The following is an 11,537-nucleotide window of genomic DNA, read 5'->3' as shown; positions in this document are numbered from 1 at the left end:
CGTAACGGTCGCCGATGCCAAGTAGAGCACAACAGCTGATGAGACAGATGAGAGGACAAAAACAAAAACAGATGACGGTTCATGTTATTTTTTTTTAAATGTTTTGCAGGTGATGTCAGTAGCGCAGGATGAAGCAGATTAGAAGGGGCGACGACAGGAGGGAAGGGTCAGTGCTGTTTGGGCTACAATTGGTTACATTTCCATAGCAACGCGCTCATCCTCCTGGAGGAGAGGCTGACGTCTTGCCTGGGGTGGTAAACTAATTGTGACGGACTTGGGCAGCCTGTGGGAGCTGGCACCTGTAAAGTGACCTTTACGCTGACTCATGGACCAAAAAGAACAGTCTCGTCAGGAGCGGCGTTGTTGCAGCTATACATCTGCCTGTAGGGGCAGCATTTGGTTCTCTGCCTCTGACCTTGTAGAGACAACAAGGTTTAAGCCAAGTCTTCAAACTTTGCTGCCATGCTCGCGACTTCTTTAATCGTCCTGGTGTTGAGGTTGTTATCCCTGCACCAGGCAGGCTGTCAATGCTGCTGATCAGCCCTACAATGGTTGTATCATCCGCAAATTTGATGAGGGTGTTGGAACTGAGTTTCAATGTGGCTGAGATCGGTGTGGAGGGCGATGGAGATGGCATCATCTGTGGATCTGTTGATATGGTCTGAATGTCTAAAATTGAGTTATGGGTGGGCTTTGTAGGCTCCATAGATTTTAGCATAGACCTGGTCTAATGTTTTGCCCTTCCCAATTATTTTGATGTCCACTTTCTTGTAAAAATCACCAAAAAATGTTGTATTTGTTCTGATGCTGTCATGCAGCCTACTCATAGCTACATTAGCATTAGCTCGCAGGTGGACATACACAGCAACTACAAACACTTGAGTGATCTCCCTCGGCAGATAGAAAGGTGATGGCACCAATGTCTCTCAGTAATGGCAGTATCTATGCACCAGTTATTAACAGACACACACATCCCCTCTCCTCCTCTTACCAGGGTCTGACGTTCAATCCGCCCGGAAGATTGTGCGTCCTTTTAGCGCCACAACTAGGTTCTGGATATTTTTATGTAGCCAGGTCTCTGTTATTAATTTTTGTCCTGTTCACCTGTTAGGTCAAAGGATCTGTATCCCTTTTATGCCAGAACAATTTGACTGTGTCACAGTGGACTTTTTAAGTTGCCCCTGTGGTTTCTTAGTATTTTAGTGGATATTTATTGAGAATCAGAGTCGATCAGTCAAACAGAATAAGGTTTCTAAAGGGGAGTCACAAAAGAAGACAACAAAAGACAAAGCACTGTGAACAAGATGAGGAAAGTCAATCACTATATACCTAGAACAATGACACATTAGATATGAGTGTTGTATGTGGCAGTAGTGCTACATCCTGTGAGGGAAAGACAGGACAAGAGAGGACAGGACAAGGACAGGAGGGGAAGCATGCAGGACGAGGGTCGTGAGGCCGGTTGTACAACTGCCAGGCACTACTGCCTAACCAAGAACCCCCCACGCATCCCCCCCAAGAGATGGGTGTATGTGGTGCATTAAAAGGGCAGGGATGAGTTATGTGTAATGCATTAAAATCCTGGGGTGTCTCTGTTATTAATGTCCCAGTGGAATTGCTGGTTTAGGTGGAGTCGCGGCTAGCTTAGCTCTGATGCCGGCACCTTTGCCCTCTCGATCCGTTCTCGCCAGCGTATTCTCTCCGGGAACGAGTCGAACCCTTACGGGGTCCAGTCGGTCCAGTGTTGTTCCGGGCTGGGTCCTTCTCAATATGTGGCTTTTAACTAAAGGGCCGGGTGGCTGCGTCTACACACGTCGCCATCTCAAATCAAATGGCAGACTTCCTGTCTTCTCAGGAATGGTCATGATGGGTAATTAGGCATGCTTACCAAATTTCATATTGAAAAGTCAAACTGGCCTCGAGGGTTACATTTTCAAAAGACACAAAGGACACCTGGAAATGACCAAATTTCCTTTTCAATTGGCCAATAATGGCCAATTGAAACGGAAATGGCCAACTTCCTGTATTTTCAGGCATAGCTACTTGAGACTTTTTGTGGGTCTACTTGTGATAGACATCCCTACCAAATTTCATGTTGCTAAGTGAAACCAACTTCAGGGGCTGGATTTTTAAAAGATTCAGAGGACACCTGGAAATGACCAAAACAAGCATAAAATGACCACTTCAATGTAAAAAGCCAGTTGTGTGTTGTCTGTTTCTTTTCGGGCATGGCTGATTTAGACCCGTTCTGGTCCGCTTCTGCAAGATTATGAAAAAAAACCTCATTAATCCCACATCCAGAGTCCAGGTTTTCCTTCTGTTTACGTACCGCTTGCCCGCCTGTCGGTACCCACCTCAAAGGCAGACATGAAAATACATCAAATGTGGATTATGATGACCTCATTGTTCAACAAAACCCTCAGTAGTCACACTTGAGATCGACAGATAAAAACATTTAATGACTGAATTTATCTCCAGGGGTTACGTCGTGTGATTAAACCCCCACCAGTCCCACCCCCATCCCCTCCTCGTCATCATCACACCGAGCGTCCATGTTGCTACAGGCACAGTGTTAAAACAATACTGGACCGGAGGCATCATCCCTGGTCCGGTAATACTGCTTCAAGGCCGTGGGGGCTGCACGAGAGGACCTTCATCTTGTTGAAAGAAAAAAAGCGTGCACTTTAAATAAAGTCTTCAGTCCAATAAATTATCACACAAGACATAAGAAGGTCCTCAAAAAAGCTTGATTGGGGAAAAATGCTCAAGCCAAGCCTCCTCCTCCTCCTCCTCATCTGAGTCCTGGAGCGAGGATACATGAAGGTTAAGAGGCCATCATCTGACACGCAACCGTGACATCATCCACTCGAGCCCCTGACACAAGCTGGAGGAGAAAATAAACAAAAGACGTGTCTTCATTATTTCCATTCTAACATTAAATAGCCTGGAAATTGACAATTTGAGTCTATAATGGACGCGTTGAATCAAAACTATAAAACTTTAGTTCTTGAGATTCTTTTGTGGGTCAACTCATGATACACTTATACCACATTTTATGATGCTAAGTAAGACTGGCTTCAGGGCCTGATTTTACAAAACATTTACAAAGAAAAAAAACGCTAGAAATGTCCGAACCCTAAAATGACAATTTCAAAGCAAAATGGCAGACTTCCTGTGTCTTTTTAGGCATGACTTCTTCAAACTTTTTGTGGGTCTACTCCTGATACACATTGTCAACCATTGCTATGTGAAACTAGCTTCAGGGGCAGAATTTTCAAGATTGGTAGGACCTCGGGAAATGGCCTAAATGAGCTGAAAATGGTCACGCCAAATTAAAATGTCATGAATCAGCATGGCTTCTTGAGACTTTTCTGTAGGGCTACTCATGATCGACATGTCCACCAAATGTCATGCTGCTCAGTGAAACTGGCTTTAGGGGTTGAATGTAAAAAAAAAAATACATTTAAAAAAAAATAAAATAATGTTTGCTGAAAATGGCCAAAATGAAGGTAAAATTTTTGCTTCAAATTAAAATGGCAGATTCCCTTCCTATGTCTTTTTGGGACTTGGGTTCTTGAGGTTTTTTTGTGGTTGTCTACTCATAATAATTGTGCCTATCAAATTTCATGTTGCTGTGCAACACACTTAACCCACATGAATGAATGTGGTTTGATGGTTGTTGGTGGCCGGAGGTGCAGAATGGCAGCCAAGTTTCTGCCGGACTGCCCTGGGGCAGCTGTGGCTATACAAGTAGCTTACTAGGGTGTGAGTGTGGAGTGAATGAATAATTTGTGCAATTGTAAACCATCTTTAGCGTGCCTTGAAATGTGCTATTTAAGTGGTATGCAATATTATTATTATTATTGTAAGAGCAAACATGCTCGACTTGAATCACACGTGGCTTGTTAGCATGCTGTTAGCATGTCCCTCACCCTTCTCCGGTGAGGGCACAGCAGGCTTGGATGTGCCACTGGTGGTCTTTGATGGCGGTGAGCTGCAGGCTGTGCGAGATGTCGGCCATCGACATGCAGCCCTTCACGTCCTGCTTATTGGCGAACACCAGGAGCCCCGCCTTCCTCAGGTCCTATACCAAATAATTCCTAATTATAACACATCATACATGATATTGCAAAATATGTCTGTCTGCATGTGTTGTCTCTTACTTCATGCGCCAGCATCCTATAGAGCTCCTCTTTGGTCACCGAGATTCTTTCCCGGTCGGTGCTGTCCACCACCACGATCACAAACTGCAACACAAACATGAACCCTTAAGGATATTCAAATATTCAGATTTGGGTTATTTTTAAAGTTTTTATACACACACCATTATCCAGCAAAAATAGTGACAAACACAAATAGATAGATCGAAATAGTTCAGAAATGAGGCACCGTTGCAGAAAATAGTAAAAAGGGTGAAACGCTGCTGCAGGTTTTGAATGGGGGAAATATCACCCTCTGGTGGACAAATTTTAAAATAAGTACAGTGGAATCTTTGTTGACGAATTGAAACTGTTCCAACACTGTTCACGAAACAAAACATTATGGTTTCCCTTTTATTATTTTTTTCAATGTAATTAATCTGTTACAGCCCCAGAACAAAATGATATCTACTTTATTTTAATGGGTGAATGGTTAAAAATAAATTATGTTCAATATAGAAATACGTCTTTGGGAACTGCATTGCAATTTGGGATGTGGTGGCCATTCTGGACTAGCAGTATCCATGGTGAAAGTAAACAAGGCTGTGTAATTATGCAGAGTGGAAGAAGATGGCATGTTAACAATGCAAGAAAGGCAAAGGGGATTTATAGGGAAACATTAGTCCAGGAGGCCTCGCTAACAATATTGCCAGCGAGCGCTCGCATTGGGGTGGAACACAGGCAGGCTACTTTCACATCTCTCCGTGTGGTTCCTGGGACCGCTGCTTCCTTGAACCTGCTAGCAACCGTCGCTACTCCCGCAGAGAGAAGACGACTTCTTTGCTGCCCACGCTGCATCCGCCGAGGCTAAAGGTTTTGGTTTTTTCTTTATTCGTCTCTTTACATGTATGTAAAGTGTCTTTGGGTGGTGAGAAATTATTTATTTCTTTATTTACTGACTCATTCATTTTTACATGAACAATGCACAAATAAAATTGGACCAGAGTTAGCGAGAAGCTAATTTGCATCTGTTGGAAAAAAAAAAAAAAAAACACCACAACAATTACAGAATATAAAATAATCGCAGTGTATAAAATTCAATCATTGTGACACACTGAATAAAATCAGTACACTAAATGTAAGTAATAGCATAGCAGCATGATAAATAATGGTTTGAGAATTGCAATAAATACAAGGCAATCATTGGTGATGACAATTTTTGCGGTTAGTTTTAAACACTACAAAGCTCCCAGAGTCTCTGATATTTGCAGGTATAGAGTTCCACTTTCCCACAACTTTAACCGAGAAAGCAGACTGACCAAAGTAAGTTTTCCTGGACTGTAGTGCCCAGTCAACTCTAGTGGATGCTCTGGTCCTCCTGACACTGGCAGCATAGACCAAGCATCCTTTGAGACGTGTGTGTGCGTAATATAGTGTGTGTTTTGCTTACATTAAAAGTAATCAGCTAACCAGTGTGACACCTTGCTCACTGCAGCTGTCACCTTGGTTACAGCCTGTTCTTTAGTTTTTGCATGGGTTTAAATAACAGCATCATCAGCATACATTTGCACGTTAACATCTAGACATACTTGAGGAAGGTTAATACAAGTGGTGTCGTTTGTAGATAAGGGGAATCACGCACGTGACGTTACCACCAACTACGTAGCTGGATGGACTGTAATTATAAATCAAATAATTAAAATGTATACATGCACAAAACAATTACATGTAAACATTATTAAGCTTCCTGCAATTTGATCTGTATTTTGCTTAGTGTAAACATTCTATTAGCATAAATACTCCGGTTTCCTCCCACAATCCAAAAACATGCATAGCAGGTTAACTGAAGACTAAATTGCCCGTAGGTGTGACTGTGAGTGCGAATGGTTTGTTTATAGAGTGGGTAAATAGTGGGGCTTCACTTACAATATCCTTTCCGTTTTAACCTAACTACATATGACAATTGATTTTCCATGCGTACCGAACCAAAAACCGTGACCACAAAACCGAGATACGAACAGAACTGTGCATTTTGTGAACCGTTCCAACCCTAATATATTAAGATACAAGATTTGTTCATTCATTCATTTTCATTTGCTTGAAGGAGTTGTTCGTGGAACACAAATCTACTCAAGCCCCATGTATACCGCTGTCCAAAATGCTTGGTACACAAGACCGCACTGACACACTTCAACCGGGTGCGTTTTTAATCTTTTCAGTGCTCCTGCACACACCTGCGCACCACTTATGTGCATCCCTGCATAGTAGTGTTGCACCAAGTACCGATTCCACTACCGTATTGAGGTATTTTTACGTCAAAAATGGCATGGTACCATTTTTTTTGTACCAGTAGTTTTATAAAATAAAAAAAACTAAAAAAAAAATAAAAAAAATAAAAACTTCCACGACAGCACTCAATTCATACGGTGTCTGAAAGGCCAGTATCCCAAAAGCCGACAGTCAGCCAATGACTGCCTGTCTTCCAGCAAGTTGCGTACGTGCCACTGTGTGGGAGCCGGGAGAATGAAATGCCTTCAAACTGCTGACTAGCTCCTGCCTCCTGCCGACATGTTAGCACGCGTTAGCCACCGGAACGTAACCTCAGAGCTGCAAGCTCACGAGGCTCCATTATGTGAGCAAAGTCAGTTATATGCAGTGAATTCTCCTGTGCTCTTCCGGGAACTCTGCATTCGATGCACACGAAAGTCAGTGTTACCAGCAGGTAGTATGAGTATGTTAAGTATGAGTAAAGTACTTATAGGAATAGAAATAATTGATAACTGTATAGTCATGGATACAATTTTAGACCCCTTGTTTCTTGAGCTTCTTGTTCATTTTTTATGCCACCTGCAACTAAAGGTACGTTTGTTTGGACAAATATAATGATGACTATGAAATTATATGAGCTGATATCTAGCTCTAGCCATTTTCCATGGTTTTCTTGGCAAGACGATAAATTATATATAATAATACAATTAAGTTTTTGCATTCTTCGGGTAAAATGCCTTTTGTGGTATCAGGTATATTAAACAAGAAATTGAAGAAACAAGGGTGGTCTAATATTTTATCATGACTGTATATATCATACATATACTGTATTTTATATACATACAAACACACACATATTTGTCATATAAAATATATGATGATGCACGCATTGATCTATCCATCCATCCCTTTGCCGTAACGCTTAACGTTAGTAGGGTCGCGGGCATACCCCAGCTGATTCTGGGTGAGAGGCAGGGCACACCCTGAAATGGTTGCCAGCTAATCGCAGGGCACACACAAACAAACAACCATTCGCACATATTTGTTCTACATTGCAATGTGAGTGTTCATTGTTCTTAGAATTAGAGTTAACAGTTAATTGTTCTTAAAAAGGATGTATTGAATTAATCCATCCATCCACTTTCTGAGCCGCTTCTCCTCACTCGGGTCGCGGGCGTGCTGGAGCCTATCCCAGCTGATTCTGGGTGAGAGGCAGGGCACACCCTGAAATGGTTGCCAGCTAATCGCAGGGCACACATAAACAACCATTCACACATACGGACAATTTAGAGTCTTTAATTAATTAATTTAATTGATTTTTACCGTGGTATCTTTTCAGTACCGGTATTGAGGTACTTTATGCAGGTATAGTATCGAAGTCAGAATTTTGGTGTCATGACACCACTACTGCATATAATAGTGTGTACAATAGTATGTGTGTTTGGGGTATTTTAACCCTTTTTACATGCAAACAGTGATCAACCATCAATTAGGGCTGCATGATATTAGAAACAAATGACATTGAGATTTTTTGTAAACCTGCGATATACTGTATATTAACGTGAAATAATACAGGATCAGTGTTGAGAAAGTTTATTTTCTCCACGAACTAGTTCAAAGTTCAGTTCAAAGTTCAAAAGCTATTTGTTGTTCAAAGTTGGTCACTCCGCAAAAACGCTGCTCAAGCCAGACCTATGTGACAAGTGTATTGTTTCACCAAATTACTTAGTTCGAGGTTTTGCAACTGCTTGTAACGATAGCTTAGCAATTAGCTTTGACATTGTCCTCACCTATCCACTCCTCGTCCTCCCTTCAACACACTTTTGTAAGAAGCATAAAAATCTTTGAAATTTTTTTTTTAAAAATGTTGATGGCACAAAATGGAAGGATCTCTTACTGGCTCATGATGCTCCAATTCTACGTCATTTTGCTTTTTCAATGTTTAACTTTTTTATGCTATAAGAGAACACTTAGCTGAATTATGTATGCCTAAAATTCTCACTACATTAAGGTATGGAGGTGGTTTCTTGTTTATTCTGGCTTTTTACTGGCTAAAAAAAGCATGCGTTTCTACCTCTGTGTTAGTGTAGTAGGTGTTCCACGAGGACCTCAGTGACTCCTGGCCACCGATGTCCCACATGAGGAAGTGCGTGTTGTTAACCACAATCTCCTCCACGTTGCTGCCGATGGTGGGCGACGTATGCACCACCTCATTCATGGAGCTATGACAAAAACAATGAAAAACATTAATGTGATCGGTGAAACTTGTGTGCATGGCTGATTTTTTTGTACAAGCATGCCATTGGTTCACAATCTTCAAATCAAAATGGTTAACTTCCTGTTCAGATCCGGCCATGGGTCCTTGAGACTTTTTCGTGTGTCCTGATAAGCTAGACATGTCCACCAAATTTTGTGTCAATTGGCAAAATTTGTGTCATGGCTGTTTTTTATTGTTTTTTTATTTATTTTTTTAAACTAATTTTATAGCTGTGTACGAGCCAGGAATTCGACCTAAATTACCTCCTTCTAACCAAAAGGGGAGACTTTCTATTCCATACCGGCCATGGGTCCTTGAGAATTTTTCTTGCGTGTTGTTATGACAGACGTCTACCTAATTTTGTGTCGATTGGTGAAACTGGTGTGCCGGGGGCTGATTTTTTTTTTTCATTCTGATAAAGTACGAGCCCTGGAATTAAGACCAAAATGGCTTTTTCAAACCAAAATCGCCAACTTCCTGTTTAATTTTGGGCATGGGTCCAGGAGATTTTTTCCGTGTGTCCTGTTATGCTGGACTTGTCCACCCCATTTTGTGTTGACCGATGAAACTGGTGTCAGGGTCGTTTTTTTCTTTTTCGCACTAAATCCTAAAACGCCCCTAAAATCCATTCCTTTTCACAAGGATAGGCAAAAACTGGTGAAAGGGCAATTCATACTAGACAAACTCAAGGAAAAACTACTCACAACTGGTAAAGAATGGTGGTCTTGCCCGCGTTGTCCAAGCCGACAATGATGACTTTGTGCTCTGGAAGACAAAAGACAACACCGATTACAGCCTTCGCAGAGAATGTTACATCATGTTCCAATTAAACTTAGGCATTTGTTCTCCATTGTAGTATTTTGTGATTCTCACATATTACTTTTTCCTGGTAAAATTATTTTCTTTTGAATCACAAAAAAGTCTTATAATTTTATAACTTTATCCTCACACTACACCTTTTTTTTTCCTCATAAAATAATTTATAAAAAATTAAAGACATTAATAAAGACAACTATTTCCTTTGCGATACTGATGTTATTCTGATAAACTACTTTGTAAAAATCACAACGATCACTACTTTTTCCTCACGTTTTTGTTTTTCTTGAAATATTACGCCTTTTCAAAAATTACAAAATTACTATTTTTTTCTTGTAATATTGTGGCATTTTATTAACATCTTTTTTTCCTTAAACACAAAAATTACAAAAACGACCACCGTTTCCACGTTGTTTTGACATTATTCTCATAATACACCAACAATTTTCTCATTACATGGTTTTTAAAACACACACAAAATATACTTTTTCCTTATAATATTTTGACTTTATTCTCACAATATTGCTGACTAATGAATTATTATTTCCTATCCTATGAAATAATAAAATATAAAATTGGACATTCTGGAATTAATGGTCATTTTTCACAGGTTTACTAAAGACTTCTTGAATAATTCAATATCCCTCCTGTCAGTAATCGATAACCTACAAACTGGCCAATGACGGCCGATAGGAAAATTGTGATTTTGTGTGTGTGTCTGTGTGTTTTAGCTCGGGCCTGTTAGCATCACGTCGCTTCCGTCTTGAAACGCCGTAATTGTTCTTACCTTGATGGTTAAACAGTCTCCATAACTTAGTGAAAAGTATTCCCATGGCTGGAAAAGCAGCTGCGGCGCCTCGCAAAACTTGGAAGTTCCCTAGCGAGCTCGCTAGCCGGCTAGCCTAAATGCTAATTAGCTGTCAACGCGTCTAAACGCAAGCGCCATGCCCGATTTAACGCCATAAAGCGTGTTCATAAGCTCCCTACCGTCTGTGTCGGACACGTAGGAGGGGGGTTTTAAGGGTAAAAATGTATTATTTGGTGAAAAGGGAGCGGCGGTGCGGTGCTAGCGCGGTGGCTAACTTAGCAAGGTGTCAGCTGGTTAGCTGTCAGTTTTGCGCATGCGCAATGGGAAGCGTCCGCTGCATTGTGCACGCAAAAATGAGATGTCAATCATTTGAGTGCACACCAAAGGTGTCAAACACAAGGTCCAGGGGGGCCACGTACGGCCCATCATATTGTTTATGTGGCCCACTCAAGCAAATAGTGTCTACTTCGTGTTTATTGCTTAATGGATTTCTTCTTTCAATTTTGGCAAAAAAAAATCTGAAAATTGTAAACTGTTTTCACAAGCATCCCCCCCTCCCACTATATCCCTTGTGAGCATAAATTGAACAATAGTTGTATACTTAAACATTTTCTTTCCACTATATTCCTTCATTTTCTAACTTCAATTTATTGTTAAGAATATACATTTTTTTTTTTAAAAACAAATGTAGGGCCAATGGTTTATATGTAATATGGTGAGGTGACGACATTTTCTCAGTTGATATAAGCTCCCTGAGGAAAACTATAACTATGATGTGGCCTGCAAGTTTTTAAAATTACACCAAAAAAATCGCAAGATAAACAAACTAAAGTTAATCTAATAAAGATTAATTTCATTTAAAAAAAAAAACATAATGAGGGTAAAATCTGATTTTCTGTGTGAAATACATTTTAGAAAATCTCAATTTCAATTGTATTCATGCGTTTTCTCATAAAATACAAATATTACAAAACAATATTTCCCATGAAATATTTGCACTTTGATCTTGAAGTAGTGTAGTCCCACTTATAAAATATTTTTTAAACCACTTTTTTTAATTCCCAAGTGTTAAGACTTTATGCTCGCATTATTGACTTTTACGTCGTAAAATATTACATACTTATGACTTTTTCCTTTTAATATTTGCACTTAAATCTCTCAGTATTCCAATTTAAAGATTTTTTAATCACAAAAATGACTACTTTTTCCTGTAATATTTACAGTAGACTTTATTCTTGCAATACTGACT

At 40.2% G+C, this 11,537-nt stretch overlaps 1 protein-coding gene across 1 annotated transcript; it reads right to left on the bottom strand.

Moving 5' to 3' along the window:
* Positions 1 to 2,432: 2,432 nt before the first annotated feature.
* Positions 2,433 to 10,629, bottom strand: arl5a (ADP-ribosylation factor-like 5A). The gene is made up of 6 exons (XM_061792971.1): positions 10,268 to 10,629; positions 9,369 to 9,429; positions 8,482 to 8,629; positions 4,164 to 4,247; positions 3,933 to 4,084; positions 2,433 to 2,884 (listed from the first exon to the last, which is right to left on the bottom strand). The coding sequence occupies exons 1-6, from the start codon at positions 10,311 to 10,313 to the stop codon at positions 2,836 to 2,838; spliced, it is 540 nt and encodes a 179-aa protein (XP_061648955.1). The 5' UTR covers positions 10,314 to 10,629; the 3' UTR covers positions 2,433 to 2,835.
* Positions 10,630 to 11,537: the final 908 nt, after the last annotated feature.

The sequence above is a fragment of the Phyllopteryx taeniolatus genome, chromosome 12 (assembly GCF_024500385.1).
Source record: "Phyllopteryx taeniolatus isolate TA_2022b chromosome 12, UOR_Ptae_1.2, whole genome shotgun sequence".
Classification (NCBI taxonomy): Eukaryota; Metazoa; Chordata; class Actinopteri; order Syngnathiformes; family Syngnathidae; genus Phyllopteryx; species Phyllopteryx taeniolatus.
Note: the sequence above shows the minus strand (reverse complement) of the source record. Positions and strands in the feature narration are given on the sequence as shown.